The 20,094-nt window shown below is 33.1% G+C and overlaps 1 protein-coding gene across 1 annotated transcript in view; it reads right to left on the reverse strand.

The window, feature by feature from the left end:
* LOC114334749 (uncharacterized) overlaps positions 1-20,094 on the reverse strand; it is a 401,766-nt gene that overhangs the window by 48,288 nt on the left and 333,384 nt on the right. The window contains exon 4 of the mRNA XM_050659716.1: positions 16,550-16,683. Within this exon, the coding sequence (XP_050515673.1) occupies positions 16,550-16,683 (134 nt within the window). The remainder of the gene's footprint in view (positions 1-16,549; positions 16,684-20,094) is intronic.

Raw genomic sequence — 20,094 nt, forward strand, 5'->3', positions numbered from 1 at the left:
AATTTGCTTAAACATTTGACATTATACTATTTATATAGTTCCAGTTGATTTGTTACCATTGCTAATATTAATGTTTCTAAAGAGAAACTGATTAAAATGGTTTTGTGCTAGGAGAGTATAACAAAAATGAGCTATTTGCAATAAAAATTTATCATCAGCACTTCCCTGATAGACGACAACCAAAAGAAGAAACTTTTTAAAGTATAATAAAACGGTTCTAACAGACTAGATACTTAGATTGTAAGAACGGTTTTACTAATATGCAGATCCTCAGTGACATTAAGGATTAGGTACATTTTATTCCAGTTTTTTTTCAGTTACCATAGTTTTTGTTCGATCAGATTTATCATAATCTAAGTGTCCAGTCCGTTGAAACCGTTCTAGTATATTTTTAAACGTTTCCCTTCTTAGCTGTCGTCTATCAGGGAATTTCTGATGAAAAATTTTTATTGCTAGTTGAACATTTTTGTTATACTCCATTAGCACAAAAATCTTATCAGTTTCTCAATAGAAAAATTCATTTATTAGTAATGGTAACAAAGCAACTGGAACTATAAAAATAGTATAATGTCAAATTTCTAAGGAAATTTAGTGTCATAGCCGACTAGGTAGAATATTGTATGTTTTTATTAATATTTTGCGCACCAACAATCTTAACTACGAATTTATTTGGATATCTCATCCAATATTAATAAATTAAGGATCAGTAAAAGTGTCACCTAATTTTTCTTGCAGTTAATGTTTGGCTTAAAGAATCACGAATAACTTACAAATTAAAGCACTTAGGTATAGGGAATGCTTAAGAAATAAAAAAGTATTATAAAATAGCATTTCATTACAATACTAAAATAGAGGGTGTTCCATTAAAAAAAAACTAAGAAAATACTCATTCCGAGTTTCGACCAACCCTGTATTCTAAAATTTAACATTTCTTCTTCTTCTTCTTATGCCACTCCTATCGGAGATTGGAAATTATCAGGGCTGCTCTGACTTTGTTTACAGCTGACCTAAAAAGTTCATTAGTGGTGCAGCCAAATTTTATAGTACAGCACTCTCTCAAATTCCGCAACCATGACATTCTTCTACCGACTGGATTCCGTTTTCCTTCTATTTTTCCTTGCATTATATTTTGAAGTAATTTGGCTATACTGTTAATGTTTAACAATAGTAGACTATATTAAAAATCGTTTGAACATAAAATAAAAATTTGAGGTCAAATCACTACAATTCTTCAGGGTGTAAATCTTGCTACGAAATTAACAAAGAAACGTAATTATCCTTTAAACTACCTCTTATAATATTGCAAGATTATATATTTTAAGAACGGAAACATTGAGGAGAATCTAAAAATGTAAAAATATACAGGGTTTTCCATTTAAAAAAACAAAAATTTGTGTCACCCTGTCAATACGCACGTCCCTGTATATTTGAAAATATTTTTAGATTATGGTCCCATCTGTGCCCCAACTTTTACTTAAATAACTTTTTTTCGTATATCTTACGACAAACGAGTAATTGGACTTTGTCCTACTAATGCCCCACCCTGTATGAGTACTATATTTGTAAATCTGAAATGTTTATATTATTTTTTTGTGTTTTTAGGAAAAAAGTAAAGAAATGGACTGTGGAAGTCATCCTGGACCTTCAATGAAGGTTAAATTTGACTATAAAAATTTTGAGGCCACTTTGCAAAAATGGAATTGCCATTTAATTCTGTGATAATTTTACCCCTTGCAGATTTTTTCTCATGGATGTAAAAATTTCCGTAATAGCTTTTTATGTTTCCTTTGTCATTCTATGTTACGTTTATTTGTTAAAAAAATGTCTAAATTTTTGTCCATAGCATTTATGGCCGTTTGTTTCTATAGACCAAAAATGTCACCGAAATTCTCGTTTAACAGATTTTTCTTTAAAAATCTTGTATTATATTATTAAAATCACTCATTTTACCAATTTTCCCATATCTAGAGACTCCAGAAAAACACATAAGGCATATTTTTTTGTTTTTTATTATTAACTTTATATTTTGACTCTATTTTATAATGACCGGTAAAAAATACCGGGGATCTGTAGTTACGTGGGATGTCTGTAGTTAAGGGTTAAAATTGAATTATTTGTCCTTCGGTCGGTCCAAGGAGTTCGTACATTCGTCTTCAACATTTTAATGGCGCCTATCTTTCTTCTTTCCGATTGTCTCAAGTCCAGGACTGACATCCGTAGGTCAGTATTGAGAATATTAAGCAGTTGATCAACTTCATCTTGAACGCTCTCGAAATTTGACAGCCCTTCCATAGTACGTTCTTTAACAGTAAAATATTGCAATACCTCTAAATTTTAAAGAACCGCTTGGATTGACATGAAATTTGGCATACGTATAGCTTACACGTCAAAGAAAAAAAGTGATATTGTGCCGATGTGTGCTTTTGCCCTGGAGGTGAGTTTAACCCCCTCTCTAAGTTAAAAAAATATATGTCCAAAATAAGCCCGGAAGGAATCCCGGAGTTTTTTCACCAAGTCACTACTTTTCGAGTTATTTGCGAGTGAACTTGTTCATTTTTAAACAAAATAACCACGTTTTCAGACGGTTTTTCGAAAATAACTCAAAAGTAAGTACTTCATTTGAAAAAAATATTTAAAAAAATATAGCCTGTAAAAAAGTCAAAAAATGGTGTATACATTCGGTCTCTATACTTAGCAGAAGCAGAGTTATAGATAGCTTATGAAAAATAGGTTCATATTCGTCAAATTCCTAATCCAATATTTTAATTTGAAATAACCAAAAAACGAAGCACTTTTTGGGGAAAACTCATTACAACTATTTTAAAGTGTTTAAAAAAAGGTTTTTTTGTTTTACAAATAAAAATTTCTACAAACGCTCTAACAAAATACGCTCAAAATAAAGTTGGTCCTTTTTGTTTTGGTAAAAAATCTGGAAAATTACCCCCTAATTAGCCTATCAAATGAACGTAATCGTTACCACTTGACAAGTTTTTTTACTCCTGTATGTATTGTATATATGATCTATAAGTTTCATTGGCTTTAAGTCTTTATTTTAAGGCTTGTTATAAGTTCCAAGCCCTTATAAGTTACTTATAAGGGCTTGAAAGATTCACCAATCACAAGTGTATTCAAATTTAGATACACCAAATCTTAACCAATTTTGGTCTTACAGAAAAACAAAAAAATACAAAATATTCACAAAAGCAAGCCGACTTTTCTTATGGTTTCATATTTTTGGTATCTCTAACAATTTTTAAGTTATTTTGAAAAAATGCATTCTCTCCAAAATAAAAAATTTTGAAAATTTTACTTCAAAACCAGTTTTTTTCAAAAATGTGCACTTTGAACAGATGAAACTTACAGATCATATAAACACAACATAAGTAAAGTAACTTGGGAAGGGATAATGATTATTATCATTTAAGTTGCTAATTAGGGGCTGATCTTCCCGATTTTTTTTCCACAACAAAAGGGAGCAACTTTATTTTGAGCGTAACTTGCTTACTTTTGATGTTAGAAATTATTTTTTATCAAACAAAAGTAAAGCTTTTTTAAACACTTTAAAAAAGTTGAAATGAGTTTCCCCAAAAAGTGCTTTGCTTATTTCAAGTTCAAATATTCGATTTTTAATTTGACGAATATGAACCTATTTTTCATTTGCTATAACTCTGCTTCCGCTAAGTATAGAGACCTAATATATACACCATTTTTTTCACTTTTTTACAGGCTTTTTTTGCTAAAAAAGATTTTTTCGACAAAATACTTACTTTTTTAAGTTATTTGCGAAAAACCGTCTAAACACGTTGTTATTTTATTGGAAAATAAACAAGTCCACTCGCAAATATAAACTCAAAAATTATTTTTTTTTATGGCATAGACTTGGGTGTCATTTAGCCAGCCACAACTTTTTTTGTTTTCTGTTCATACATAAGGAAGGCTGTCCAAGTTGCTCACCACATTTTCCATTATGTATCTTCTTCTTCTTCTTTTTTCATATCTACATAATATACCAAATTATCAGGATTAATAAGTTTAGAGGTTAATTTTAGTTTCACAGATAAATTTCATTAAACAATCATATATGTTCTTGCTGTTCAGAGACAATAGATAGGATACATGGAAAGGTGGAAAAACATTACATTTTATTAAATCTTGGATTAAATTATATGTGCATGGAATATATTTTGCGCACTCAAAGAAAGTATGATTTAAGTCACCAACCTTCTGACATTCTGTACAAAGATTTGAATCAAAAACTTTAATTCTTGCTAGATTCGAAAATTATTGATTTAATTCGAAAATTATTGACTTGGTGAAAAAACTCTATAGAACAAAAGTTGCTTAGAATTAGTCAGTTTATCGATTTCCAGACTTTTCGGACATATGTTTTTTCACCCCCGAGAGGGGGTGAAACTCACCCCCAGGGCAAAAGCACACATCTGCACAATATCACTTTTTTCGTTAACATGTTAGCTATGCGTATGCCAAATTTCATGTTAATCCAAGTGGTTTTTTAAAATTTACAGCAAAAACTGTGAAAGAATGTACTACCATATTTTGGTCATTTTTGCTGTGCCAACTTTTGCTAGATCATAATATCTACGTTTAGTCTTTGCCTTCAATGACCCTGTGTTTGTGCTAACTGATCCCAGATATACATAAACATAAGTATGAGCTCACAACAACAAACCAGTTAATTGTGGTTATGTGTGGATGATTGTTAAGTTGTCTATCCACTATCATGATTTTTCTCTTTGATATGTTTACTTACAGACCAAATATTAGACTTTCGTTTATGACCAGTCGTATAAGATAAATCAGCTCTGCTGGATTATTTGCAAGAAGCGTTGTGTCATCTGCGAAACGTAGGTTATCTCTTTTATTACCATTTATTGAGATGCCCTTTTCCCATCGTTTAAATGCTCTTCTCATAATATGCTCCCCATATATATTGAGAAATTATGGAGATAGTATACATCCTTGTCTGACACCCCGTTCTGAATGAAATTTGTTTGAAAGTGTGTCAAACACTAACTGATCCAGAAACGAAAAGATGAGATGGCGAAAAAATACCCCTTTTTATTTAGTTCAATTTTTTATCTACTTCCCTTTCAGTTAGAATGATTCTACCTTTTATGTCTTTCTGGCAACAGTATCCCCTTTAATTCGAGATCAGTAGACCCACTTTCCAAAAGCTCGTGTCGAGTTCTTTAAAACAGCTGAGTGTCGGTTACGTAGTGAACGTATCCAGGGCTGAAATTCTTCGTTTAACTTACTCTAAGTTCACAATCAAGAAGCAGTAGAAATAAACAAACCAAGACACGCTAAATGTTACTAGGAGCACTCCCAAATCATAATTTACAATGTATGTACATTGTTAATCCCAAATTATGATTTGCAAAGTTTATACATTGTAAATTATGATTCGTGAGTGCTCCTTGTAACATTTAACGTGTCCTGGTTTGTTTATTTCTACTGTACCTTGATTTTAAATATTCCAATACGAAATTAATCATTGGGTTAATTTTTATGTAACCCACATTAATACCCAACTTCTGGGCATACTTTCTTTCCATCAAAGTTCAATTTACTTTACAGGTGTCATTGTACACAGATGTAAATAGTTGAGACTATTGCCCCATTGGATCGATATGGTAATATCTTTCTTTCAGCTCTGTCTCTCTCTCTCTCTCTTTCTCTCTTTCTCTCTCTCTCTCTCTCTTTCTCTCTCTCTATCTCTCTCTATCTCTCTCGCTCTCTCTCTCTCTCTCTCTCTCTCTCTCTCTCTCTCTCCTCTCTCTCTTGTCGTTTCCCCATTACTGAGGATCGTGATTTCTGCCAATATTCCTAACAATGTTTCTCCGTTGGTCTCTATCTTCAGCTGCTCTAAGAGCTTCGCAGAATCAGTTTCCAGCTGAATTCTTTATTTTGTCGGACCATCTAGTTGGTGGTTATCGTCCTCTTGATCTTCTCCCCGAAACGATTCCAGAAACAATTAACCTCTCCAAACTGTCGTCACCTCTGCGAACCACGTGACTAAAGAATTGCAGTATCCGTTGCAGACATATTGTGGACAGCCTTTTTTTTAATCCTGAGTTGGTTTAGAATGGAAACGTTTGTCCTATGAGCTGTCCAAGGTATGCGCATCATTCCTCTTCAGCACCACATCTCAAAGGCATCAATTTTTTGGCGCTCGCATGCGCAAAAAGTCCAAGTCTCTGCTCCGTATAGAAATCTTGAGAATACAAGGTCATTCACCAGTCTCATCTTGATATTTTGAGAGATAGATCTGTCTTTCCAAACTTTAGTTAGGCGACTCATCGCATTTTTCCCATACCAATACGTCTCCGAACTTCTGCTTCTCACCAGTTACCATCTTTATTTATAATAGACCCGAGATAGACAAAGGTGTTTACTATCTGGTATCCTTGTAACATGTTAGTCAGTTGAATAGTGTCGAATCTGTCGAATAGCACATGACCTATAATTCCTGAAAAAAATCTATTGTTATGAAACACCGGACGAATTTGGTTTGTATGAAAAATTTCTACGTTACCCTCGTTTTAATGTAATAACATTATTTTTTTTCATTATAAAGTGATTATACCAATAAAAATAATTTGCTTTTAAAGGGAAATAAAAATTATGAGTTAGCAGATTTTCAATTTTAAGCTCAAAAGACACGTTGTCATTTACTCCATGACTGGTACATGCACAATTCATAAAAGCACCATCCATAAAATAAAATAACCAATTAGCATAACAACTGCGTTCTGTATTATACAAAATACAAACCAGAGTTTATCTGGAACATAATTGGTTTTGTCAAGAGAATACTCAGGGTAGGATTTATGTGTATATAAAATATGGGAAAGGGACTAAAATTGCTTTGTGTAACATTTGGCTCTAAAACTGTAAGTGATTACTCAAAATTTTAATGTTTATTTTCTTTTTATAAAAATAATTGTAAACAATACAAAAATAATTAATTGTTTTTGTTACCTTTAATGAGGATTTCTACAAGAATACTCACTCTGGGTAAGTTCAGGATACGTTCGGAGCATGCTGAGAGAATAAATAAATCTATAATATACAGAGTGGGCCAAAGAAAAGAGTCCACCTCGATATTTGGCAGTATTTATTAGATTTTAAGGAAATGACGAAACAGGTCAATTTTTGATCCAAGCGGGACACATTTTTACGGTACATACATCTGTCATTTGTCAACCCCCTCCCTTCCACTTCCCACAGTCCTTATTTTTAAATAGGGAATAGGGGTCGTGTGCTAGCTCATTTGAAATGTTATTCAATCCTCTATTCAATAATATTAACATTGACATAATTATTTATACAGAGTGTCCAAGAAAAATTATTTTGAATTAAATTAATTGACACAAAAAGAAGAATGTATGTAATTTATTTAATAGTATGATAGAATTTATCCAAAAGATGGCATAACCCAGACATCCAAAGTGAAAGTTATCCTTCAACACCAAATTGTTCTATATGGTCCACATAATGTTCAGAAAAAAGTCACACGATTTTGAGCGTCGGGTTTGGGTGGGAGAGGGGGGAGAAAACGGTAAATTCGTAGTTTTTTAAGTTTTTCGTCGATATTTCTAAAACTGTGCGGTTTAGCATGAATAACCCTCAATACAAAAATGTTCTACATTAAATTTGAAATAAAAAAGGTCTTATGCATAATCCTTCTAAAATGAACTGTTCCAAAGTTACGGAGGTAGTATAGTATAATTGGTCCAAAAAAAGGCCTAACCCAGTCATCCGAAATAAAAGTTTTCCTCCTACACCAAATTATTCTAGATAGTCCACATATGGTTCAGTAAAAAGTTACACCATTTTGAGCGTCCGGTTTGGGGGGCAGATGGGTGGAGAAGTCGGTAAATTAGTAGTTTTTTTAAGTTTTTCGTCAATATTTCTAAAACTATACTTTAGCGTAAACAATGTTCTATAAAAAAATGTTCTATAAAAAATTTAGAACAAAAAAGGTCCTATACATAATTGTTATAAAATCAACGGTTCCAGAGTTACGGAGGTTGAAAAGTGGAGGTTTTCGATACTTTTTATATTTTTTGGGCAATTGATGATAATTTTGGGTGGTGAGGTTGACGTTTCTTCAAGGACTTATTACTAACATACCATCGGCTACTGAAATAGCAAATTTGATTTATAGAACACAATCCTGTTAAAGAAAATCAGTAGGGAATTGCCCAAAAAATATAAACAGTATCGAAACCTACACGTTTACCCTCCGTAACTCTGGAACTGTTGATTTTATAACAATTATATGTAAGACCATTTTTGTTTTAAATTTTATGTAGAACATTTTTGTATAGAACATTGTTTACGCTAAAGCATAGTTTTAGAAATATTGACTAAAAACGTAAAAAACTACTAATTTACCGATTTCTCCCCCATCTCCCACCCAAACCGGACGCTCAAAATGTTGTAACTTTTTACTGAGCAATATGTAAACCATATAGAACAATTGTTTAATGTTGGAGGAAAACTTTTACTTTGGATTTTTAGGTTAGGCCTTTTTTTGGACCAATTATACTATACTACCTCAGTAACTTTGAAACCCTTCATTTTAAAAGGATTATGCATAGGACCTTTTTTATTTCAAATTTAATGTAGAACATTTTTGTATAGAAGGTTGTTTATGCTATATCGTATATTTTTAAAAATATTTACAAAAAACGTAAAAAACTACGAATTTACCGATTTCTCCCCCCTATCCCCCCAAAACAGGAAGCTCAAAATGGTGTGACTTTTTTCTGAACATTATGTGGACCATATAGAATAATTTGGTGTTGGAGGATAACTTTCACTTTGGATGTCTCGGTTTGGGTCTAGTTATACCATACTATAACTCAAAATAAATTCTACTGCTGACAGAAGTGGGAGTTGTGTTGGCTACCCACCACGTCGGCGAGGAACGACACATGTTCAAAAGAAATACAAACGGATTATCTTTGTTGGAGTCTCTTCTCTCTCTGTCTTCCTTATGCTTCATCGTTTCAGTGACAAATCCAATGATCAAGACAAATATTTTTTCATTCGTAATAGCTTTATGCATTAATTCTTGGGGCTCACACAGAGGGGACCCCATCCTTAGCTGCAGCGAGGTTCGCCCTGCATGATATACAGGGCATACGAATATCACGTGGTGCGCGTCATCCACCACTCCACATTCGGTACCCAGATCGTCATCAGTCTTTCTTATACGATATGTATATGACCGAAAGGAATCATGACCCGTCAAAAATTGTATGAAATAATAGTTAACGCGCCTGTGTCTACATTCATACCACCTCACTACATCAGGGATAAGGGTGCTCGTCCAGGCTTTGCCTGTTTCTCTTGACCACTGATCCTGCCAACTTTCCAGGCTTCTTCTTTTTTCTTCTAGTCCTGAACTTATAGCTCCGTTACCCGTTCGATGCATTCGTACCCACTCCTCTGTTAGAATGTGTACCGGCACAGCTCCGGCCATTACCAGTAGGGCAACGGTTGATACGGTTCTGTTCGCGCTGCACACTCTGATCAGGGGTTTCCTTTGCGCTCTGAGAAGCATGTCGCTGTATTTGGATTTACATATTTACGCCCTCATGCCACACTGGGGCCCCGTATAATATTATCGACATAATCGATTTTAGCATTACTGCCCGTTTGTGTGATCCAGGGCCTCCTATATTCGGCATTAATTTTTGTAGGGGTAATTTTTGTTTTCTGGGGTTTTAGTTCGGAGCCTCTGAGCCGAAAATTAATGTCTCTTCGATCCCGCCGTCCCCTGAAGATAATTATCTCAGTCGTTTCTACTGCCAATTTTAAATCGTTGTTCTCTACCCATTTCGCTGTTTTTTCCATTGCTGTGTTTACTTTATATATGATGCCCCGATTCGTGTCGTCCTGGATTAGTAAGGCTAGGTCGTCTACGTATGCTATTGCCCTTACTCCTTCTGTTCTATTTTCGTCTAGTACCCCATTGTATAATACGTTCCATAGTGTGGCTCCCAGGACTGACCCTTGGGGTACTCCAGCAGTCATATTCATCTTATTTTCTTCGTTATGCATACGCTTCTTTCGGATAGGTAGTCCTTTATTATATTGAACATGTAATCCGGGGCCCCCAGCTCGACAATCTTGTCGATGATGAGGCCCCAGTTCGTCGAGTTGAAGGCATTTTTAATGCCCAATAGAACAATTACCACCCACCTCTTTCTACTTGTTTGTGCCGCGTCTCTAATCCAGATCGCTATACCAGAACATTTTTATGTTGATTACTTTTTACTATCATATATTTGTCGAATGATTGAATTTGCTTAAAAATGAGAAGAAAACCTTGAATTCTTAGAAGAATAACGTATTCAAAATTTCAAAATAGAATTTTAACAAAACGTTGAAAATTCGGATGGCCCGGAAACCTTGTCCGGGACGCCGAGACACGACTTCGTAATTCGGGCCATGTCCCGGATTTTTCGGGCTAGTTGGTCACACTATGTATAATACTACTAATACCTTTTGTAGTCTTTGAAAATACCTTAAAAACGAGCACCGTTAAATGTCGATTACATTCAAACTAAGCGAGGTATTCTGCAAAAAAAATGGCGACTAATGCATTAAAAAAAATGAGAAGTATATTTAACCTCTCATCCACCAGAATTTAAACGCAACGTTAAGATGTCTTTTATTATAGTTTTATTTCTATGTTCAAAAAGTTGGACGGGTTTAAAATGAACAGCTTTTGAAAAAAAGAGATCAAATGATAGAGCGCATTTTTACATTTTCCTAAAAATCTTCCTTTTTCTCCATGTAACTTGAAAATGATACAGTAATGAAGAACAAAAAAAAAAGATTTTATCTAAAAAACCCTACATTTTTGTAGGGTATTTCTTTCGTATCTCTTATCATTTTCGAGTTACATGGAGAAAAATTAAGATTTTTAAGAAAATTTAAAAATTCGTTCCATAGCTCGATCTTGTTTTTTTTAAACCATTCATTCTAAACCCGTCCAACTTTTTGAACATAGAAATAACATTATAATATAAAAGGTATTTTAGAAGGAAAACGATGCTTTCAAAATTTGGTGGGTGAAGGGTCAAATATACTTCTCATTTTTCCTTAAAATACATTAGTCATCCATTTTTTGGAGCATATCTCACTTAGTTTGAATGTAATCAACATTTAATATTGCTCATTTTAAACGTCTTTTCAAGCAAGCACTTATTAGTAGCATTATGCACCTAAAAGCGACCGTTTCTCTGTTATTTAAAATTAAATACACCGATTTGAGCATGCACCAAAAACAATCTCTTTTCAGCTACCATCTCTTTTTGTATTTTAACTAGAAGATTTGTGAAGGAACAAATCTCTTGGCTTTTTTATGAGCTAAAAAAATGTTTTATATAGTTTTTTTAGTTAGATGCATAGTTTTGAAAGTATTCACAAAACAACGTACGAAAAATTTTCACTTTTCAATGAAAATGGCCAATTTTCAACCACGAAGAACTCAAGAAGTATTGAGTTTGCAAAAAAAATATATAGAACAGTTTTTGATTACAATAAGTTTCTTTAGCCACTTCCGTGGTTATTTTGACCAAAAAATTTTCCACCGGCTTGAAGGGGTAATAAAAGCGCCATAGTATATAGGGTAGACTTTGTTGCTTGAGCTATTCCTACTTACTGTGAAAATATCAAGTAAATCGTTGTAGTAGGATGGAACTCGGAGCGAAACACCCTCACTGACTGTCCTATAAAAAATAATCTGTCGAATATCACACGATAGTAAGGATAATTAAAAAAATAGTGCTCCAAACTTGTGTGGAGCACTATACAACATTATACAAAAAGTTTAAAGAACATATTTTTATATACTCTGTAGTTGTGCCGCAATCAAAGAAAACCAGAGGTTTGGCATACCCTGTAAATATACTTATAAATATTTTCTACGACACTGTTAATTGTATTTGTATACCGTATCTGTTAGCAACAGTTAATAGTTTTATAGCTAAATTAAAAACTTCTGCTCTTGCTGAGTTTAATTAAGTTGTCGTCAGCATAGAGGCAAAGAAGATAAACAGTTTTCAGGAAATTCCACTTCATTGTGGAATATCAGATTTTAAATTAAAATTGTTTTAATGTAGGAAGAACAGTTAATATTAACAACAGGTATTTTGATCACCCTTCTATGTGACATTTGGATAGCTAGTGTAGGAAACAGAGGTTGAACCTCGCAAAATGGACACAAGTCCGGTTTTATCTTTTTTTTTCTGGTATATCAAGGGGTGCTTATTATGAGACTAAATTTTTCTTCAAAATTTTTGTCCCGGAACCCCCCTTTTCATCCCTTTAAAGGGGGTAATTTGTGGTTTTTGCAAAACGTAGCTCTTCCTGTGCGTTTTGATCGTAACCATTATTGAAAGCTATTTGAAGAAGTATATTTAATTCTTTATTGTAATTGGATTGTGATAGGGAACCTTATCCTTATAAATGGTATAGAGTCAACTAGAGGAAAATTTTTTCCTCGTGGATATTTAATATAGCTTCTAACAATTTTCTTTTAAAATTTTTTCAATAGCATCAAAATACTAACCTGTAACACGTATTCCCAAATACCTCTTCTGGGATTGTTGAAAGCGTTAAAAATCGTTTTCGTAAAAAATGGTGATGTGTTTTGGGGTTGTATGCAAATAAACTGCATGCATATTCATTATAAGTGTATGTTTCGGCCGATATATTTGGAAACATAATTGGGAATATGGTTTCGATGAGTGCATTTCACATATCAATTGTACATATGATAGAGATCGTGACACAATATGTACCGTTATTGTTCATTGTTGCCTTTTTTAAGTGGATGGATATATCGACGAAAATTTTCTTTAATATTGAAGTATTAATAGATTTCAAACCGGAAAACGTATCTAATACTGTAGAGATTATTATAATATTTTAATTACAGAAGAATAGGACATTTGCAACATAATTGCAGAAGCCGATCCCAGGTATAGAAAGAAGAACCAGAGAATGAGGTTAGAAGGTTTCTTGCATCGACAACTTTTGCATAATTATTTATTATTAATAAATGAATTTTTTTTCACTTTTTTAAAACCTATTTTAAAAGTTAGCTCATGTTCTTTCATTTAACACCTGTAGAATGGATATAACAGCATCTTCTTCTGACTTATATTATTGCAAAAACAAGCTCACTGAGATAAACAATTGAATAAAATTTAAACAATTGAATTAATCACTTTGAAATGTTTGTCACATATTTAGCACCAAAGATCACTTATTTGACAAAAATTTCAAAGCTGTGCACTAATTTTTTCAATAGCTATTGCGATCAAATCTATCGTGCCATACATTCACAAAATTCAGCCAGAGGAGGAGCTGCTGTCGCTGTTAAAAATAGTATTCTACACTGGGAACGTGACAAAATTGAAACTGAAGAAATACAATGTGCCCCTATCAGTGTTAAAACTAAAAAATACACACTTAACATTGCAGCTGCATATTTCCCTCCTAGACATAACCTCAAAAGAGAAGACTATGCTAACTTCTTGTCAACCTAGGGTGAAAAATACATAATTGGCGCAGACTTTAATGCAAAAAATAACTGTTGGGGCTCCAGACTCTCAACACCTAAAGGTAAAGAATTGCAGCATGTGACCGGACACAATTGTAGATGGCACTCTACGGGGAAACCCACTTACTGGCCAAGTGATGCAAATAGAATCCCGGTCCTCCTAGATTTTTTTCATATCCAGAGGTGTAGCAACAAATTTTATAAAAGTAGGGGATGTAGAGGAGCTTATATCTGACCAATCTCCAATTCTACTTACAATTAGTGAGCAAATTGTTACCACTGAAATAAAACCCGCGTTGATCAATAAGTTTACGGACTGGGTAAACTTCCAATCAGAAATGAATGAGAAAATTGAGTTCAGTGGATTTATTCAAACGATAGAAGAATTGGAACAAAAAACCGAGCTGTTTATGATAAACATCTAGCAAGCAGCGTGGAACAACACACCTATAATCCAAAGAAAAACAGTAGGAAACAATTACCCCAAAGAAATTAGAGACTTGATACAGGAAAAAAGAAAGGCTCGGAAGGTATGGCAAAGAACTCGAATTACAGAAAATAAAAATAAGCTAAATAGGCTCACACAACAGCTGCAAAGAGAAATCTCGAAAATTAAAAACGAATCAATCAATAAGTACCTGAGAGAACTAACTAATGATGAATGCACCGATTACTCCCTCTGGAAGGCAGCCAAAAAGATAAATAAGCCAGTTCAGCATATACCTCCTTTAAAAAAAGAAAACAGAACATGGGCAAGATATCCCAAAGAGAAAGTGGATGCGTTCGCTGATTATTTAGAAAACATATTTTAACCAAACCCTGGGGAAACTCATGTAGACAATTAACGAATAGCTACTGATTCTGTTAATATACAACTGACTACTACAAAAGAAGTTCAAAAATTAATCAAGAACATCAATACAAAAAAAGCGCCTGGGTTTGACCTGATCAATGCTAAGATACTAAAAAAATTACCTAGAAAAGCCATAGTATAGCTTACTACACTAATAAATGCATCCTTTAGGCTTAGATATGTTCCCATCCTTTGGAAAACTGCAGAGTTTATAATGATACCCAAAGTAGGACAAGATAATCATGAATTAACATCATACAGGCCAATCACCTTACTATCCATAATCTCAAAGGTGTTTAAAAAATTACTACTACGAACAATGAACCACATAATTGAACAAAAAAATATTATTCCAACACACCAATTTGGATTTCATGATAAACACACCACAATTGACCAGATCCATCGAATAATAACTGAAATAGAGAAAGCATTGGAAGGGGACAACATTTGTTCAGCAGTATTCCTGGATATCGCAAAAGCATTTGACAAAGTGTGGCACGACGGTCTGTTAATGAAGCTAAAAATATATTTCCTACGCAACTCGTTGAAATATTTCAGTCATACCGACACCAGCGAACATTTAGAGTTAAAATGGAAAACGAGTACTCTGAGTTAAAGCAAATAAATGCAGGGGTTCCGCAAGGTAGCGTTCTTGGACCAATACTATATCTTTTGTACACATCTGACATTCCAAAGAGGGAAAACATCCAACGGGCCACATTTGCTGATGATACAGCAGTCGTGACACTAGGAGCAACTATAGAGGAATCTACGATTACCTTACAAAATGCAATTAATGGCATAGAAGGCGGGTCCAAAAAATAGCATACAAAGTTTAATGAACATAAGTCAGTTCATATTAACTTCACTAACAAGAAAATCAATAATCTTCCAGTTATCCTAAACAAAAACGTTGTTCCTAATGAAAAAACAGCGAAATACCTGGGTTTAGATCTCGACGTCAAACTAAAATGGAAGGAGCACGTTAAAAAGAAAACTGAACAGTTGAAGATAAAGTACAAAAATATGTATTGACTGATAGGCAGGTACTCTCAACTTTCCATCCAGAACAAAGTACTAATTTACCAACAGATATTGAAACCGGTGTGAACCTATGGCCTACAATTATGGGGCTGTACCAAAAAAAGCAATTACCGAAATTTAGAAACCCTCTAGAACCGAATATTAAGGAATATTGTATGTGCTCCTTGGTATGAATCTATTCCAAGTGAAATTAAGAAAGTCGCCAGGAGACATGAAGAGAGGCTCCATAAGCATCCTAACCATGAAGCACTTCAGCTTCTTGTCAACGAACCCCAGATGCGAAGGCTCAAGAGGACTAAACCGTTCGAGCTCGTGTATCGTGTGAAGTTGTGCCGGGCTTAGTTAGTATTTTGCATTGTATTGTAGCCACAACAAAGACGTGAGCAATTAGTTAATAGCAGAGTCAGTGCTGTGCTGTGTAGCCACAATAAAAAAGTGGGCATTTCATGTAAAAAAGCTAGGATGGACCAGGTGACATCTAGTTTACAAACATTTTTAGGGAAATTAGGTTAAAGAAAAAATACTGATTAATCTTGTAGATTAGGTGAATTTATATTGTTTAAATAAAAAAAAAGTTATTACGAATTTTTTTTTGCTATTTCGATCTTTTTTCGCAATTATATCAACAATAAATGCGTATATTAAACTGTGTAATACGCCATTTTAAAGCTTTTTCCATGCTCTCAAAGATGTTTGTACTAAAAAAACCATACGTTTTATTGTTTTTCATTGATTTAAGATTAAATTGTTTACAAATGAAAATGGCCACCAGATTCTACGTAGAAAATAGTTACAATTTGTTCTTATAGGTATTACCTGTAGAAAAAACGATACAGTACCCTGGCTGTTGAAGTGTCATGGATAAAACCTTATTACCCTGGTCTATTAACGCGTACCCAAGTTGTTATTAAAGAAACGTGTTGTTTGCTCATTAGCAGCTCCGAATCCGAGTATTTATTTTTAAGACAGCCAACTCAAAAATATTGTCGATATCCCAAGTGACATAACAAACTTCCAAACAACTGGAAAACTTTACTCACCTCGATATTATTTAAAATGAAGGTAAGTTTGGAAGCGGGTCTGGAAGATGGCGACGTACAGCTAGCTCTTAATACATCACCAATATCGTAAAAACTTTTATCCGTGCTGAGACTCGGAGAATTGGTTGGTAATACTGTAACAAAATATAAAATTTATTAGATAGATGAAAGTTTCGACATCTGGGAAAACTCAGGAGAACGGGTGGTTTGGGTTGAATTTATTTTTCAGGCGATTTCCGCAGTGTTGCCAAGTTTTATTAATTTTAAATTTTACTACCGTTTTTACAAATCACAAATTTTATATACAGAGTGGGCCAAAGAAAAGAGTCCAGCTCGATATTTTGGCAGTATTTATTAGATTTTAAGAAAATAACGAAACAGGTCGATTTTTGATCTAAGGGTGACACATTTTTACGGTACATACATCTGTCATTTGTCAAACCCCTCCCTTCCACTTTACCCACCCCTTATTTAGGGGCCGTGTGCTAGCTCATTTTAAAGGTTATTTAATTCTCTATTCAGTAATATTAACATTGACATACTTATTTATACAGGGAGTCCAAGACAAATGATTTTGGATAAAATTAATTGACCCAAAAAGAAGAATGTATATAATTTATTTAACTCAAAATACATTCTACTGCTGACAGAAAACAGAAAAAAAATGTTAATTTGATAAATAAATATTGTTTGTTGCTTAAATTCAATATGCAACCTACCAGGAGGCAGATGGGTGGCAGCTTGAACATTTAAATTAAGCAAAAAGCAATGTTTATTTATCAAAAAACATTTTTTTCTATTTTGTGAGAGCAGTAGAATGTATTTTGAATTAAATAAATTACATACATTCTTCTTTTTGTGTCAACTAATTTAATTTAAAAATTTTTTTCTTGGACACCCTGTATAAATAATTATGTTAATATTTATATTACTAAATAGATAATTGAATAAATTTCAAATGAGCTGGCACACAACCCCCATTTTCCTATTTAAAAATAAGGGGTGGGGGAAGTGGAAGGGAGAAGGTTGATAAATGACAGATGTATGTACCTTAAAAATGTGTAACGCTTAGATCAAAAATCGACCTGTTTCGTCATTTCCTTAAAATAAAATAAATACTGCCAAATATCGAGGTGGACTCTTTTTTTTTGGCCCACTCTGTATATTACGTTGATCCAGATTCAAGTAATAGTCCATTCACTCACAGTAAAATATTGTAAAACCTTCAAATTTTAAAGAACCGATTGGATTGACATGACATTTAGTATACAAATGTCAAGGCAAAATTGGTATTGTGCCGATGTGTGCTTTTGCCCTGGCGGTAAGTATCACCCCTTCACAGGGGTGAAAAAACATTCGTTTAAATTAAGTCCGTAAGTCAATAAACTGACTGCTTCTAAGCAACTTTTGTTGTAAGAGTTTTTTCACTAAGTCAATACTTTTCGAGCTATTTGCGACTGAATATCGTCGCCTCAAAGCAACAGTAGGATATGTAAAAAAATTACTTTTGTGATATCCATGTCAAATTATTCGAAATAAGCCCTTCTGTTGAGTGTAACAATAAGATAAATAAAAAGCAAAATACTTTTTTCATAATATTACATATTCTTGTGTAGCTTAATTCCTTTTACCCCAAATTCTATAATGCAACCAACACTAAGACAACATACATATCATACCATTATATTTTGTCGTTTACCCATTTTGGTCGTCAATATTAATGCAACACTAAGTTATCTTACGCACATATCCTACTGTTGCCATGTCGTTATTGCTGAGCTGCGATTATGTCTTTGTTTATAGTATCCAGCTTGCGGTGACAATTTTATCTTCAGTAATCTTAAACAATAGTTATATTACATTGATGTTAAAGGTGTATGTTAAAAGTAAAAATGAATAATTCAGCCAATTTAAATTGTAAAAATTATGGGTATCTAGAAGAAGTCAGTATTTAGTGTATTTAGTGAACAAAAATAATACTGATTCTGAGTTGCTATCTGAAATTTATCAAGCACAGGAAAAAGGTAAGTTAAATTCATGAGAAATTTCGGGCTGATTTAAGAAAATGCAATAAGTTTTTACTTTCACAACTTTCAGCATCCGCTATTACCAAAACTGATTCTGATGATTATTTAATTTTATTTTGTTAATTATCTTGTCAAATTCTTAAATTTTTGGAAAACAAGTATGTTCATGTTATAACTTATGTAATAACATGTTTGAACAACAAAATTGTTTTGTTTTTTGTATTGAAATGTGTAAAATTTTAAACAAAACTTTAGTGTAATATAAGTTTATATAACAGAAATTTACGGATATCGTTAAAAAACAGATTACCTTTGAGGGCAACAGTAGGACAACTAACGTTTTTCCAATTATTTTTCACATTTTTATGAATTAATATAAATTGTTATGTGACGAATGTAAAGTTAGGTACTCAAACAAAATTTCATGTAAATCCATTCAAATATAAAAACGTTATTAATTACTGAATTTTCGTAAAATTTTCAATTGCGTTTTTCTCGAAACTACATTATTTTACATATCCTACTGTTGCTTTGAGGCGACGATATGTTCATTATTCAACAAAAAAAGAACACGTTTTTAAACGTTTATTCGCAAATAACTCAAAAAGTAAGTCTTTTATGGAAAAAAAATATTCTCAGCAAAAATATAGACTATAAAAAGTGAAAAAATGGTGTAAGTATGAAATGTGTACACCCAGTAGAAGCAGAGTTGTAGCTAATGGAAAGTATGATTTTTTTCGTCAAATTTCAAATAGCATTTTTCAAAGTGAAATAACCCAAAAATTGAGCGTTTTTGGGGAAAACCCATTTCAATTTTTGTAAAATGTTTATAAAAAACTTTATTTTTGTTTTGTAAAAAAGTTTTTAGACTTGAAAACAAGTTACGCTCAAAATAAAGTTGGTTCCTTTTTTTGAAAAAAAGAAAATCGTGATAAAGCACTCATTATTTTTAGCATCCCAAATGATAATCGGTATCGTTTCACAGTTTACTTTACGTAGATATTGTTTATATGATTTGTGGCGGCCGCAGGGCAGTGGCTATATTACTGACTTAACAAGTTGGAGAACCTGGGTTCGAATCCTGGCACTGACAAATTTTTCAATTTATAATTTAACTGAGGCGCCACCGTGCTTCGGAGGGAACCTGAAAACCCTAACACAAGACCTTAGCCAGAAAGTTACACGACCTTTACTTTTTTATAAAATTAAGCTTAAATAAGCACTAGGAACCGATTAAACTTACATATCATATAAATAATACATAAGTAAATTAATTTTTAAAGCGGCAACGATTAATTTGATTTGGGATGCTCATTAGGTGGTACTTTTCAAGGTTTTTTTTTTTCAAAAAAAGGGACCAACTTTATTTTGAACGTAACTTGCTTACTTTGATATCTAGAAGCTTTTGTACACAACAAAAATAAAAGTTTTTTTAAACGTTTTAAAAAAGCTGTGTTGAGTTTTCCCCGAAAAGTGCTTGATTTTTGGTTATTTCACGTTGAAATATTTAATAACCCA

This window comes from Diabrotica virgifera, chromosome 8 (assembly GCF_917563875.1).
Source record: "Diabrotica virgifera virgifera chromosome 8, PGI_DIABVI_V3a".
Lineage (NCBI taxonomy): Eukaryota > Metazoa > Arthropoda > Insecta > Coleoptera > Chrysomelidae > Diabrotica > Diabrotica virgifera.